A 16,751-nucleotide genomic window follows, 5' to 3' on the forward strand; every position below is an offset into this window, starting at 1 on the left:
TGAGGATGAGGACATGTCAGCCATGATCCCCGAAACAACACATCATTCCAGAGAGAGAGAGAGAGAGACTTTTACATGACAAATGATTAGAGGTAGAGTTAGATAAAGCTGCTAAAGCTCACTTCAATAAATCTGGCTCATAAAATAGATCATCGATGGATTTTATATAGGCGTTTATCAGACATGACATGAGTTTAAAAAAAACCACACACAACGCTCATAGGTATTAAAGTATGATGTGCTGCAGTCTCAGCCTGATACAAGTTACACACTGATACAATACACATCTCTATTTCTGCATAAAAGTTACACCCATGATTGTCACCCTTTTGTTACAGAATACACTATTAAAGCTGTAGCGAGTCCCTAAGGACACTTCTCGCCCATTACTATGACGCTGCCTCCATAATAATTCGTGCCTACTGACTTTTTCACCGGGCTCTGTTTAGAAGTGATTAATTCCCTCCACAAACACTAAAAAATCCAACACTGTGTTTCCAACCGAAAGAACCAGCTGTAAGATGAACTGAAACCTTCAAGCAATATTTTACTAAGGAAATAAAATTGCTTGGGTAAATGGAGCAAGACTGTATACCAAATAACTTGAAACAAATAACCTATTGAACCCTTGTTCCCGATGTGTGCACGGGAATTTTTTACATTATTCCACCATAGTAGAAAATAAATAACTTGTATATTTAGGCAGTGCGTAAAAGCAGAGCTCCTGATGAGTGCATGAGCAAAATATTTACAAGGGCACAAAATCAACCTGAATAGAATAATAATATAGCATATGAACCATCGAATTGTGTAGTGTCGTGTATTTTCTTGCGACAGTAAGACCAATAATGAGATACGCATCGCAGTTACAAATACATGTTTATTCCTTTCTGTGACACACTGACATTTATTATGGTGTGACTCTGCTGGGTGCCTGGTGGACAGCAGTGCACCAGTGCTTTCACTTTACATCATTATTGTATAGTTACGAACGAATATCAAACTTGATCTATCAAATGGTTGTCTGGCTACAACTGTCATGTCTATATGCTTTGGAGCTCGGCCCACACAGCACCATTAGGACGAATTACCCTGCACCTGTTCCTGATTAGAGCACAATCACAGCGCATACAATATAAGGACTCTTGGTCACACACAGACTTTGTGAAGTACACCAGGCTTGTAGTACTTGAGTCTGACTCGTGCCCTAATTTTAAGGACTCGTGACTTGACTTGGACTTGAGCACTGATGACTCGGACTCGTGCAATTACCGCATTCAGACTCGTAAACTGGAGACGAGGACTCGGATTTTTTCTTTATTTTTTGTAACATGCCATAATAATTTGGCGTAAGATATTTATATCTCCATTAATGTTTATACTGATTTCATGCAAGAGAATGCACATTCACCTGTTCATACGTCATGTTCAGGAACAAACTAACGTTAATGGCACTAAAATGCCTGGAGAGAAGCCCCTAGGATTGTCCGCTTTGCTTATACAGACTTCTCGTGCAGTGGGAAAAAATGCACTGCTATGTGTTCCATTTGTAGAAGAACTATCGAGGAGGAGACGGGGACGACGTCGAACTTCAATCGTCATTTGGTCAGACTCCACCCAGAGAAGGAAGTGACACGCTATGTTCATTGCTCTGTTGATAGTGGGCGGGGCTTGCTAATGGATGAACTAGATAGTGTTAACCCTCTCTCATGTTATTTGCCCTGTTGATAGTGGGCGGGGCTTGCTGAGCAATGAACAAGCTTTTTATCTGTAGCCTATTAACTAAAATGGGGCAGTCGAGCAGCAACGTTAGTCCAACACAGTAGCAGAGACGCTTTCACATAAAGGCAACAACAGCCACCGTCAAATGGTGCAGTTGGAGTCTTGTTCTCGGACTCGACTTGACTCAACTCCATTTTCTTTAATGACTTGGACTTGACTTGGACTTCAACATTGGGGACTCGAGACTGGACTCGGACTCGAGATTTAGTGACTCGACTCCAACACTGAAGTATACACTCTGTACACTGTGTCTGACGTTACCAAGCCTTGTATTTTGTATCATTTTTCTGGTTTTGACCCCATTTGTGTTTTTGGACTGAGAGTATTATATTCCCTCTGATATCCTCTCTGTGCCTCACTCGACTATGGCCTGTTTATCAACTCTGCCTTTGTCTCCATTTTGGATCTGTTTGCTAGTGTGCTTTCAGTAAAACTCTTTCTGCACTTACATCCATCTATCGTCCTTACATGACCGAAACTGTTAACTATCCAACAAGCGAGTGGACTAATAAAACTGTTTTAACTAGCTTGATTTTAAACTGTTGTGAATATTTTCCATAAAATGTGTTAGTAAATAATCCTGCGTTATTTTTTAAAAAGCAAATTAAAAATAAGCGCTGGATAAAACCCCATATATCTTGTGTAAATAAAGGTACATGTTTCGTTGTCCAGTGGTCAGGTGTTTGAGATGCGTTGCCTTGCACTTACGATTGGGTTAAGTATGGATTGCCACTCGGCACACTTTGCATGTGGAAAGCGTCGCGATTGAATGTCATGCTGTAGTCACTGTCTTTGTTCATATATAGTGCTGTATCAGTGGTCCAGCTGTCGGTGGCTCGGTCTTCCATTGATTCTGTGAAATCCAGAAAATACTAATCTCAAATTCTCAGTTTCTTTTTCTCATCTAGCTGGTGATCTTGCATCAGTTTTGCTCCCATCCTGGTTAGTGAGAAAAAGTTAACGACTATATAATATATAAAGTGTTGTGCAGAAATGGTCAGCCAGCCATTTTCGTATAGTATTTCCCAAAAATTAAACAAATTAGTAATCTAATTTAAACCACTGCCAACTTGACCATACAGTTACTGGATGGATGAATTAAGGAATGATGCAAATGCAACACACAGGTTCACTCTTTCTTTCCTGCTCTTGATCCCAGTCTCGGTGCACATCTCTCGTCTCAGCCAGATGCCCCATGAACCTTTCTAAAAAAAATTTAATAAATAAATAAAATGATTAGTGCACTTCTTATTTATATCTGTGTTTGTATTTGTTTAGAGCACATTCTCTTCATTCTGAATAATGTGTTCATCTTGGGTTACATCCCGGTTCTGTAGTAAGTGTGTGGGCGTGTGTTTTCAGGTGCAGTTGGAACTCCACTCCCGGGCGTTGAAGTGCGAATCGTCATGACAAACACAAGCAACACCACCATCGCCGAGGGCGACAGCAAGCACACGCAGGTACTTCATTAACTCCCTTTCCCATAATGCACTTCACTAGTCACACTAAATCTGCCTGTCTGACTCCGTGTGTGTGTGTGCAGGTAAAGCCTGGGCTGGAGGGGCGGGAGGGTGAGCTGCAGGTTCGAGGCTCCTCTGTGTTTCAGGAATACTGGAGTAAACCACAGGAGATGAAGGATAACTTCACGGAAGATGGCTGGTTCAAAACTGGTACCTGCGAGACACACACACAGAGATCATATGTTGAACAAATAACAAAACCATATCATCGGGTTAAATGTGTTCACAGTTAGAGACAAAGATGTACAGTTTGGTTCAGAATTATTGGCACCCTTTTTTTAAAAAGAAGCAAAACTAATTTTTAGCAATTTTTGCACATGTACCTATATACTGGGGGGCTGGGGTTATCATTACGGTAGGTTTACACAAACCAGAGCACGTACAGCTTCCAGACTTAAAACGTCTAGCAGAAAACAGCACGAGTAGATTTGTAAGCCTGTTGTTTTTCATTTAGACTATTTTTTTAAACCTATATGTTTAAAGGAACAGTCCACCGTATTTCCATAATGAAATATGCTCTTACCTGAATTGAGACGAGCTGCTCCATACCTATCCGAGCTTTGCGCGACCTCCCAGTCAGTCAGACGCAGTCAGACGTGCTGTCACTCCTGTTAGCAATGTAGCTAGGCTCAGCATGGCCAACGGTATTTTTTGGGGCTGTAGTTAGATGCGACCAAACTCTTCCGCGTTTTTCCTGTTTACATAGGTTTATATGACCAGTGATATGAAACAAGTTCAGTTAAAAAAAAATTGAAACGTAGCGATTTTCTATGCTATGGAAAGTCCGCACTATAATGACAGGCGTACTAACACCTTCTGCGCGCTTTGGCAGCGCATTGATACGGAGCTCAGATATCAATGTGCTGCCGAAGCGCGCAGAAGGTGTTAGTACGCCTGTCATTATAGTGCGGACTTTCCATAGCATAGAAAATCACTACGTTTCAATTTTTTTAACTGAACTTGTTTCATATCACTGGTCATATAAACCTATGTAAACAGGAAAAACACGGAAGAGTTTGGTCACATCTAACTACAGCCCCAAAAAATACCGTTGGCCATACTGAGCCTAGCTACATTGCTAACAGGAGTGACAGCGCGTCTGACTGCGTCTGACTGACTGGGAGGTCGCGCAAAGCTTGGATAGGTATGGAGCAGCTCGTCTCAATTCAGGTAATAGCATATTTCATTATGGAAATACGGTGGACTGTTCCTTTAAGGGTTGGAGCTAGGGTCAGGGTCAGTGTTGTAGTCAAGTCATCAAACCTTGAGTCCGAGTCCAGTCTTGAGTCCTCAGTGTTCAAGTCCGAGTCAAGTCTGAGTCGAGTCCGAGAACAAGACTCCAACTGCACCATTTGACAGTGACTGTTGCTGCCTTTATGTGAAAGCGTCTCTGATACTGTGTTGGACTAACGTTACTGCTTGACTGTTCCATTTTAGTTAACAGGCTACAGATAAAAAGCTTGTTCATTGCTCAGCAAGCCCCGCCCACTATCAACAGGGCAAATAACATGAGAGAGGGTTAACACTCGCTAGTTCATCGCTCAGCAAGCCCTGCTATCAACAGAGCAATGAACATAGCATGCCACTTCCTTCTCTGGGTGGAGTCTTGCCAAATAATGATTGAAGTCCGAGGTTGTCCCCGTCGTCTCCTCGATAGTTCTTCTACATATGGAACACACAGCAATGCATTTTTTCCCACTGCACGAGAAGTCTGTATAAGCAAAGCGAACAATCCTAGGGGCGTCTCTCCAGGCATTTTAGCGCCATTAACGTTAGTTTGTTCCTCAGCGTGACGTATGAACAGGTGAATGTGCATTCTCTTGCATGAAATTAGTATAAAAATTTACGTAGACATAAATATCTTATGCCAAATTATTATGGCATGTTACAAAAAATAAAGAAAAAATCCGAGTCTTCATCTCCAATTTACGAGTCAGAATGCAGTTAATGCACAAGTCCAAGTCCGAGTCATCAGTACTCAAGTCACAAGTCCTTAAACTTAGGGCACAAGTCGGACTTGAGTACTACAAGCCTGGTTAGGGTAATGTTAAATAGGGTTAATGAATTTAGTAGAGAATAGTAATGTGTCTGCCTTTTGACTGTGAGTCCTATTGGCAGTCAGGTCATACCAAAGACCATCATAATAATGGTACCAACTGCTATCTAGCGAGGCACGCTGCAATACAGATGTGAATAGAGACTCAAACTCTTGTGGTGACCAGAGGACCAGCCCCCCACTGTAACCCTAGCTATTTAATAGGTGAGAAGCCGAGGGTGACTGAAACTGAGATTGGCGCCGCCCAATGCGCCTTGTGACATGGGAAGAACTTTGATTTTTTTTCTTTCCCCCGAAACCTACAGGCTTAGAGGCTGGAGCCAGGGTTAGGGTTGCACAAAGGAGAGCATGTACTGCTTCCAAACGTGAGAGTGTAGCAGAGAACAATGCAACTAGATCTGGAAGCCAGTTGTTTTTCAGGTCGACTAATTAATTTGTTATTATTATTGCATGTATTACATCTACAATTTATGCTTTAGTATACCACATCCAGCCATGTCCTGACTTCCTGATTTACAGAATTTTGAGCTCATGTTGAGGATGCACTGTTCTCATGAGTCATTTTTCAGTCCAGACTTTCAAATCCTTTATTATGGCCCTAATTGTAATTAATGGTAATTTTAAGTGCTTGGATTTCATATATATATATATATATATATATATATATATATATATATATATATATATATATATATATGTGTGTATGTCCATTACCTCACTTATGCGACTTGTCCAGGGTGTACCCCGCCTTTCGCCCGTAGTCAGCTGGGATAGGCTCCAGCTTGCCTGCGACCCTGTAGAAGGATAAAGCGGCTACAGATAATGAGATGAGATGTGAGACCTCACTTATGCAGATCAGCAACCATCTCTCTCTTGTGTTGAAAGCTCTTTGGTTTTTGCCGTGATGATAGTGACAGAGTTATACATGTAGCCAACCACATATTTGGACAAAGGCATCAGTTAAGTTATTGAAGACTGAGAGACCTGTAGAACAATAACAATAAAAAAAAACACTTTTGGAAATTACTATTATTTAAAACAAAGCTATTATAAAATTTGCTTACCTTTTGTAACAGGCAGGCTTGTCGTACTCGAGTCCGACTCGTGCCCTAATTTTAAGGATTCGTGACTTGACTTGGACTTGAGCACTGATGACTCGGACTTGGACTCAGACTCGTGCATTAACTGCATTCGGACTCGTAGACGAGGACTTGGATTTTTTCTTTATTTTTTGTTACATGCCATAATAATTTGGCATAAGATATTTATATCTACATTAATTTTTGTACTAATTTCGTGTCCAAGTGTCACACCTGTGCACCTTGGCGCATGCATCAGATAGACTCTTGGGCGCATTCTGGAAAGTGCGCATGCCAAGTGGACTCTGGCGCCGTAAATGACTCGCGCCTGCACAGGATTAAGGCGCAATCAGTGCGCCGATGTGAAAACTCACTTACTTTGCGAAGTATTGATTTGCGTTGCTGACGCATTACTAAGCCTTATTTCCTTGTTTGGGTTCCGGATCCCTGATTTCCTGTTTCTCGTCTTTGATTCTGCTGAGTCTACGATAGCCTGTTTGTGCCTCGCTCAACCTATTGCCTGTTTCACTGTTTTACGATTTTGCCTGCCGTTCTGGATTGTTTACATGTCTTCACTTGTATTAATAAACACACTTTCTGCACTTGCATCCATCTCCCAACCATCTCTGACAGAATACTTCACACTTCCTGATAAAGAGAATGCACATTCACCTGTTCATACGTCATGTTCAGGAACAAACTAATGTTAATGGCGCTGAAACAGCCACCATCAAATGGTTTGGTTAGAGTCTTGTTCTCGGATTTGACTCGGGTCAGTAGTGGACTCGACTCGAAATTTTTTTAATGACTTGACTCGGACTTCAACATTGGGGACTCGAGACTGGACTCGAACTCGAGGTTTAGTGACTCGACTACAACCCTGGTAACAGGAAATAGTTCCTCCTTCTGTCTGAGTGAAGAAGGTTAATATCATATACAATGGTGTGTTAGCATTCTTTTGAAGGGTGTCAATAAATTTGCATTTGAATAGAACATGATCTAGAGGAGAGAGAGGTATAGTGGAGAGTGCGTATGTGTGTGTGTGAGAGAGAGTTTGGCTGAGGGGCTCTGAGGACAGAGCTGCAGTGTGTATGTGCTGCTGTCACACTCCATTACACACATCCATGCTGTAATGAGTCACAGTGCAATCAGCTCCCTCCAGACCGAGTATGTGCATGTGTGTACGAGTGTGTGTGCATGTGCGTACGAGTGTGTGTGTGCATGTGCATCCTTCATGCTAATTCCATCCTCTACTCAAAACTCAGGCTTGTGCATGGTTGTGTTAAGACCATGGGGAGCGTAAGAGAGAGTGAACGGTGCGAGATGGGTCAAGCTCTAAGTGTTCAATGGTGCAAAATATTCCATGTTTCAGACCTCCTCTCTGTCAAAGCTGATGATTCCAGTCAGGCTCAGAGTGATGACTAAGTCAGCTAAAGTGTGGCAGAGATATGACTAATATACAGGAGGCTACATATATCTCCATATAGAGAGAAGCCTTTGTCACATGTACACTCAAGCACAGTGAAATTCCTCTGCATTTAACCTATCTGAAGCAGTGAGCACACACACATACCCAAAGCAGTGGACAGCTATACTACAGCGCCTGGAGAGCAGTTGGGGGTTCGATGCCTTGCTCAAGGGCATTTCAACCATGATACAGAGGGAGGGGAAAGTGTTGCTTATTCACTCATCTCCCTTCATAGTTTTCCTGCCCGTCCCAGGAATCGAACTGGCAACCCTTTGGGCCCAAGGCTGCTTCTCTAACCTTCAGACCATGGCTGCCCCTAAGTCTGCTTTCAATAACAGGTTTTATTTTATCGATCATCAAAAAACTAACTCAGAACTGCAAATATTTTCCAAACATAGTTCTTCAGTAATATAAGTGGAATAAAACGGACTCTTATTATTTATACACAATATAGGAGCATGCCAATCAAGTCAATCTCATGCATTAAGCTGGTGGTACAGTGTCTTACAAAAGTGTTTGTCCTGTTTTGTCGCATTACAAGCTGGAATTAAAATGGATTTTTTGGGGGGGTTAGCACTATTTGATTTACACAACATGCCTACCACTTTAAAGGTGCAAATTGTTGTTTTATTGTGACACAATAAAATGAAAAAACAGAAATCTGGAGTGTGCATAGTGTAGGTATTCAGCCCTCAAAGTCAGTACTCTGTAGAGCCACCTTTTGCTGTAAGTCTCTTGGGGGTGTGTCTCTATTAAGCCTAGGTCACAACCGGCCGTACGTGCTCCTACGGCCGGTCTACGTGCAAAAAACGCAAGAAATGCACGGAGGGCACGCGTGAAATGCACGGCGGGCGCGCGTGTTTACGTGCTGATTTTCAAGCCGTAGACTGGCCGCAGACTGGCCGGAGAGGTTCTTTGTCATGTCAGACAAACTCTATGGGCACTTACGTTTTTTTTCAGGTTGCAAGACAAACTTACAGCCAACGTGAGTCTTTCTCCATGAACAAAAAAAAACGCAGCGATTTGGGAAACGCCAAAAATCGCACGGCCAAAAAATCGTACGTCCGGTTGTGACCTAGTGTTACGACCTCCCACTACCATAGGACATCACACATAAAAGCAGCCGGACAACAAGTAATATATTAACGTTTTTCCCTTTTTACTTGATATTTTTCATGTTTTACAAGAAAAGGTTTTAACAGCAAAATGGAATAGTACAGGACGGTATTTTACAAAAAAAGGTTTTAACAGCAAAATGGAAAAATAGTACAGGGCGGTAGGCAGAAGAAATAAGAAAACCAAAACAAAAGCCTAGTCAACAACTGACTCCTCGTTCCAGCTTTCCTCGCTCCTGTGTCCCACGCGCAGCCGCGAGGCACAAAATAACAGTGAAAGCTTCCGGTCCTCTGCCTAACCTACACTGACTGACTGTTCTACAAAACGTGCAGGAACAACCACCCAAAACTTCAACTAGCTAACACCACCACCACCAGCTAAAGCTATTTACAACAGAAATCAAAATTAACTAACAAAACATTAAACGGTGCGCGTGTGCCGGCGTCTGCTCAAAGAGGAAGTGCAAGCGAGAGAGAGAGAGAGAGAGAGAGAGAGCCATCACGAAGTTAGGGCTCTTTATAGTTGGAGGACCGCCCAGTAAGCCCAACGCCAATGCACCAACGCTCCAGCTATGGGATATGATTGGAGAGACATTAACAAGATCAGCAACACATCATTAACAAACGTAATTACCGCAAGCAACACCAGCACCGCGTAACACCTAGGCTTTAACTTGGCACATCTAGCCACTGGGATTTTTGCCCATTCCTCAAGGCAAAACTGCTCCAACTCCTTCAAGTTAGATGGGTTGTGTTGGTGTGCAGCAATCTTCAAGTTATGCCACAGATTCTCAATTGGATTGAGGTCTGGGCTTTGACTAGACCATTCCAAGACATTTAAATGTTTCCTTTTAAACCACTCCAGTGTAGCTTTAGCAGTATGTTTTTAGGGTCATTGTCCTGCTGGAATGTGAACCTTTGTCCCAGTCTCAAACCTCTGGCCGACTCAAGTTTTCCTCCAGAATTGCCCTGTATTTAGTGCCATCCATCTTTCCTTCAGTCCTGACCAGCTTTCCTGTCTCTACAGATGAAAAACATCCCCACAGCATGATGCTGCCACCACCATGCTTCACCGTAGGAATGGTGTTCTCAGGGTTTGTGCCACACATGGCATTTCCCATGATGGCCAAAAATATCAATTTTAGTCTCATTTGACCAGAGAATCTTCTTCCATGTGTTTGAGGAGTCTGCCACATGCTGTTGGGCAAACTCCAAACGTGTTTTTTTCTTTTTTTTTAAGCAATTACTTTTCTCTGGCCACTCTTCCATAAAGCCCCACTCTGTGGAGTGTACGGCTTAAAGTGGTCCTATGGACAGATACTCCCATCTCTGCTGTTGATCTTTACAGCTCCTTCAGTGTTATCTTTGGAGTCTTTGTTGCATCTCTGATTAATGCCCTCCTTGCCCGGTCTGTGAGTTTTGGTGGGCGGCCTTCTCTTGTCACATTTGTAGTGGTGCCATATTCTTTCCATTTTGCTATAATGGATTTAATGGTGCTCCCTGGGTTATTAAAAGTTTGGGATATTTTTTATAACCCAACCCTGATCTATACTTCTCCACAAATTTGTCTCTGACCTGTTTGGAGGCTCCTTGGTTTTCATGTTGCTTCCTTAGTAGTGTTGCAGAATCAGGGTCCTTCCAGAACAGGTTGATTTATACAGACATCATGTGACAGATCATGTGACACTTTGGACACAGGTGGATCTTAATCAACTAATTACAGTATGTGACTTATGAAGTGAATTGGTTGGACCAACTCTTATTTAGGGGTTTCATATGGTGAGCTCTAATTTAGGGGTTTCAAGGGGGGTGAATACTTATGCACACTCCAGATTTCTGGGTTTTTTTTTTTCATCTTAATTATTGTTTGTGTCATAATAAAAAAAACAATTTTCACCTTTAGAATTGTAGGCATGTTGTGTAACTCAAATGGTACTAACACTCCAAAAATCCATTTTAATTCCAGCTTGTAATGCGACAAAACAGGACAAACACCAAGGGGGATGAATACTTTTGTAAGACACTGTATATTTAAAAGAAAAAAGAACTTTGAGCAAGAAAGACATGCTGGTTTCAGTTCTTATGCCATGGTGCGCCCAAGCTTCGGACAGAGATGTTCAGAAAATATCTCGCAAACAAACAAATTGACCTAAAAGTCTACCTTTATGTCTGTTCTTTATTAAAAAAAGCTGCATGTTGAATTTGTTCTTAATTATATAATCACAAATGTGCTGAAAATAGACGGGACTTTTTTTTTTCTTCAGGGAGGCCGCCATAACTCCATCGTGCGTGATGTTATTTTCACGAGCATAGTGGCGGTGTACAAGTGTATGCTATACTTGACTATAGTATAATATCATGGTCTAGCGTGACTTCTCGGTCAATTTGTTTACATTTCTTGACAAAAATTATGGCAATGCAGTATTAGAAAAGGAATCAAAATAAAGTAGTGGGTAGTTTATTGCCTGTTTATTTAAAAAATATATATTTACCTGCTTATCTTCCATCTGTTTGATGCGTGACAGAGCAGTATGCTGTCGGTGTTGGTGTTTTGCGGTGAAACAAAGTAGGGATCGCGCCTGGCTTCAGTTGTCGTTTCTGCCTCGTGTGTCGCTTCTTCCCAGTGATTTTTTCATCCAAGCTCTGCACAAATCCAGAATCTTCTGTAAAATGCTCACTGCACAATTTGCTGCTTTTTACAGGAGTAGAGTTTTCTCACTTTATTTGATGAAGCCACTTGGCCAAACATCTTGGATCCAGGATGGAATGAGGAAGACGTGCGGAATCCTGCGTCACGCAGCGCCACACTCGTTTTCGTCTCCTAATACATCCGCGTATCCGGTTAATCCAGTACGGCCGCACCTGGGGAAATGGTCCAACAGACTGATGTTACAACTGTAACATGTTTTTTAGCTAAAGTCTGTTTAAATTTTTTCATCTAGAACTTCTTGTATTAATATATAATAATGGCATTTCATAACCCCGTAATTTCAAAATTTCCTGGTTAATCGCTTTAAGAAGGATGATTCCAATCTTCAGGTGAAAATGCAGAGCGACTGCCAGGTCTTAAGGGGCTGCTCTGTTTGAATGGAATCCTGTAGGACAAACAGCCTTTACAAACTTCTCAACAAACTCCTTTTTAGTGAAAACAATTGGTTTCACAGCAATGACTACCCCTGTGATTATCCTTACCATCTTATCCATAGACTAGCAAATGATGGTGCCACCTGTCAAGATCTGAAATGAAAAAATAATTGTTTTTTGAGACAAGTGACAGTTGGAGGTGTTGCGACAGATGGAAGCCATTTATGGCGGCTCCACAGTGTCATGTAGCGTACAACATATGCACAGAATTTTAGCCTAATAAAGCTGAACGAAGTTAAAAATAACCAAACTCACGAGCCACATCAGGAATCACTACCACCATGAGCTCAAGTCTGAAAAATCACTGAGCTCGATATAAAATCTGGAGAGCTCATAGGCTTGTCAGAGTAAAGCCATCTGGCCGCCATCTTACCACTCATAGCACGGGTATTTGGTTGTGTTAAACCGTTGTATCCGATCAAACTTGCCCCAAGAAAAGTATCTCCTGACTTTTTTACCCCCCTTCTTTACCTCCTCTTATTTTCTCAACTTTACCCCCATTCCTTACATATCTTTATCACGCTCCCGTTCGCTGTTATTTTTTCCTTTTCCGGTTCAGTCTCTGATCGTTTTTTTTTGAAAGGCTCTTTTACTACTATAATTATTTTTACAGAGATCATTTCAGTTTTTTATCCCCCGCTTGCTGAAAGGACCGAAGAGGGATTATGTCGTGGCAATGTCCGTCCGTCCGTCCGTCCCGGGAAGGGTACTCACCTTCTGAAATCAACTCCTCTCACAATTTTTGGACGAATTTCTTGAAGCTTGGCAAAAAGCCTTGTTATATGACGGTAATACGCATATTGTGATTTAATTTGGTTTGTGAAAATTGTACCAAAGTTTTGACCCTTGATTAAATAACTTGTACTTTGACAATTTCATGAGGGTGTACGTTCTTCTGAAATCAACTCCTCTCACAGTTTGTGGAGGAATTTCACTAGACTTGGCAAAAAGCTTTGTTATATGACAGTTATATGCAGATTGAAATTTCGTTTAATTTGGGCAGATTTTACCAGAGTTATGCCCTTAATTATTAACAAACTCAGGCTTTCGTCTAAACGGGGGAACAGGGGCGCTGCGCCCTCTTACTCTCGGCGTGCGCCCCCTTACCGACTCCGTGAAAACATCCCAGCAACACTATGTGACAATGTGTCTGATCATCAAATACGTTATAATTGCTCCAAAAATATTCCAATCATAGTAGATACACCGCCAGACGGTGCAAAAACAATCCGAATTGGCGTTTTCCAGACTGAGGCGCCATGTTGTTTATTTGTCGCGGCTGCTCTCGCGAGATTTGACATGGGTTACATACAAGGTCAGCTGACTTGTAGAGCGAGATTTCTCGAGACTGAATGACCTTTCACCCACCGGCGCGGGAGCTTTTGACAGAAGTAGTTCGCGAGTTGTTTTTGTTGACACTTGGGCATTTAAAGATGTCATCCCGCGACACGAAGCGGAAGAAAGCCAAAGACTGTCCGGGGCAGAAGAAGATTACTTCTTTCTTTTTCAATGTTGACAGACAATTTGTTACAATTTCCCTCTCAGATAGCCTCAGAATGTCCCATTGGAGCATTTTTTCAAAGGCTTTGCACGGCGGGGGGACAACCGGCACCATCCCCCCCCCCTCGCTCCCTCGCCATGGTGAGCGCCCTCATACTAAATTTTTCTAGAAAAAACCCTGAAACTTGTCTCATTCTCATTATCTGTAGCCGCTTTATCCTGTTCTACAGGGTCACAGGGAAGCTGGAGCCTATCCCAGCTGACTATGGGCGAAAGGCGGGGTACACCTTGGACAAGTCGCCAGGTCATCACAGGGCTGACACATAGACACAGACAACCATTCACACTCACATTCACACCTACGGTCAATTTAGAGTCACCAGTTAACCCTGGGTTGCCAACTCTCACGCAGTGAGCGTGAGACACATGCATTTGACTGTCTTCACACGCTCACACGCCATACCTCCGATTTCTCACGCTAGAAAAAAATCTAGTTTATCTATCTGATCTAGGCTACCTATTGCGTCGCGCCAACCACTTGCGATCGATCAATTACGCCTTACGCACGGCTAAACAGGCAGAGAGGTGTTCCCTTCTGTACACACTCCCCTATGGTAGGTGGCGCATCTAATGATGCTGCACTCACCGGAAATTGGATAATTGCCTACCGTCAATTTAGAGGAAGAGGAGGGAGAAGAAGGTATCTGAGTTGAAGACGGATGTCTCAGACAGGTTTGTACATATGCACGCCAATGTGTGGTGTTACTGGCGTAATTATGAACTTGTATAAAGTTTCTTAATCATTTTAGCCTATAAGTGTTGTGAGAATATTTAATACCATATCGAGAGCTGTGTACTAGGCATGCTAAATCATTATAGGCCTACTGCCGTGCCGCAGCCTCTATCTTCCCCTACAAGCAGCACAGGAGAGCACCTCCTTAGCACACATTTATTAAGGCGCATTTTTAGTTTGTTTACTGTATGTTATCATACTTTATGACTTTATTTGAAGCCATACTGGAAATGTTGTAAAATAAAGCAAGTAAGAGATAATATTACAAATGCAAGAAGAGCCATTAGCCACCATACCTATTGTTTATTTACAGGGTATTTATTTTTAATTATTTATGATGTATGTAATTGCTCAGTTAAAGTAAATAAAGCATGGTCACCTGTAATATCAAAGAACTTGAACTTGTGAATAATTAAAAAAAAAGACAGAACAATATACTGAGGAGACAGGGTTTCAAAGAGGGCAAGACAGGTAGAGAATATTTGTCAGATAACAGGCCCTGACGAATGCTCTACTACTAATAAGAAACATAGATAAGAAATAAATTAATAAGAAATATATTAATATAGCTTATTTAAGTATGACCAAAATTTTTAAGCCCAACTTTGTGTGCACATTCCCACCAATGGCCAAGGTTCAGCTTTTTGTGTTTCAATACTGTTCAAACTTAATCATTTTAATGTTTCTTGTAACACATGCACATTTTGCTTACTGTTTAAGCATTTTATTTGTTCTTTTGCTGTTGACATTTTTCCCCATGCCAATCTTCTGCTGAATCCAGTGGTGGGGAAAGCCCTTAAATACATAATGAATAGTCAGTGAGGGACAATCTTATTTTTTGCAACAGTTATTAAAAACTTAACATTTAGTTTCAATTCAGAAGGTGTTTAGGCTTAGCTGATGAAATATTTTCAAACGTGAACTTGCCTTTAAATCTGAAACACAGGTCTATAGGGCTACAGGAACATTGGCAGTCATCTGTAGTTTTCTAGTGTGGGGGCTTTTAAGCCAAAAGTTGGTGCTTTTGTTGGCCACAAGCTGAAGGCCTGGCAAGTCAGGGTGTGTAAGAATGTAGGTATGGCACAGCAGGCCACTCCAAAAATCCACCAGAATGCAGGAACATCTACTAAATCCAAAATCTCTCCCCCCCCCCCCCCCATTGTCCATCTCCAGCTGGACAACCTACAAACAAAACACCAGAATGCAGGGGGACAAGTGAATATCAAACTGAATACAAAATTCCCACTTACTGCGTGGTGTGCGGAAAAATTTTTTCATCAAGGTGTGCTTGCTTTCTGAAATCAACTTTCCTCACAATTTTTATCCCCCGCTGGCCGAAAGGCCCAAAGGGGGATTATGTCGTGGCAATGTCCGTCCGTCCGTCCCGGGAAGGGTACTCACCTTCTGAAATCAACTTCCCTCACAATTTTTGTCCCCCGCTGGCCGAAAGGCCCGAAGGGGGATTATGTCGTGGTGGTGTCCGTCCCGGAAAGGGTGCTCACCTTCTGAAATCAACTCCTCTCACAGTTTTTTGGAGGAATCTCATGAAACTTGACAGGATTCTTTGTTATATGTCGGTAATACGTATATTGCAATTTCGTTCAATTCAGTCACATTTTACCAGAGTTATGGCATAGTTGCCAGCGGGGGATATTGTGCTGTCAGAGCACTCTTGTCTCTTATACAGTGTATCTTTCTCTTTTGTATATCTATCTATCTATCTATCTATCTATCTATCTATCTATCTATCTATCTATCTATCTATCTATCTATCTATCTATCTATCTATCTATCTATCTATCTATCTATCTATCTATCTATCTAACTAACTAACTAACTAACTAACTAATACCAACCCAAAGGCTGTGCAGTACTTCCTTTCTGTTTAGGACAGTTGTTGAAATAGGATTATTTTCTCATGTCATTTGCCATTTTCACTTCATTCTCACAGTCATGTCTTAACAACAGTATTTATTGGTCACATAATTCACTGTCACAATATTCGTGCAGTTTGCGACCAATATGACCAGTAAATACTGTTAAGACATGACTGTGAGAATGAAGTGAAAATGGCAAATAAAATGAGAAAATAATCCTATTTCAACACAGCCTTTGGGTTGGTATCATTCATAGATGGATGGATGGATGGATGGATGGATGGAAGGAAGGAAGGAAGGAAGGAAGGAAGTAGTATATGAAAGAGAAAGATACACTGTATAAGAGAAAAACTGAAATAATCTCCATTGAAATAATTATAGTAGTAAAGAGCCGTTCAAAAAAAAAAGATCAGAAAC

General features: G+C 41.7%; 1 protein-coding gene across 4 annotated transcripts in view; it reads left to right on the forward strand.

The window, feature by feature from the left end:
- acsf3 (acyl-CoA synthetase family member 3) overlaps positions 1–16,751 on the forward strand; it is a 204,578-nt gene that overhangs the window by 92,591 nt on the left and 95,236 nt on the right. For all 4 annotated transcript variants that reach the window (XM_060911945.1, XM_060911944.1, XM_060911946.1 and 1 more), the window contains 2 exons: positions 3,145–3,242; positions 3,326–3,452. In XM_060911945.1, coding sequence (XP_060767928.1) covers positions 3,145–3,242; positions 3,326–3,452 — 225 coding nt within the window. The remainder of the gene's footprint in view (positions 1–3,144; positions 3,243–3,325; positions 3,453–16,751) is intronic.

Source organism: Neoarius graeffei, chromosome 27 (genome assembly GCF_027579695.1).
Source record: "Neoarius graeffei isolate fNeoGra1 chromosome 27, fNeoGra1.pri, whole genome shotgun sequence".
Taxonomy (NCBI): Eukaryota; Metazoa; Chordata; class Actinopteri; order Siluriformes; family Ariidae; genus Neoarius; species Neoarius graeffei.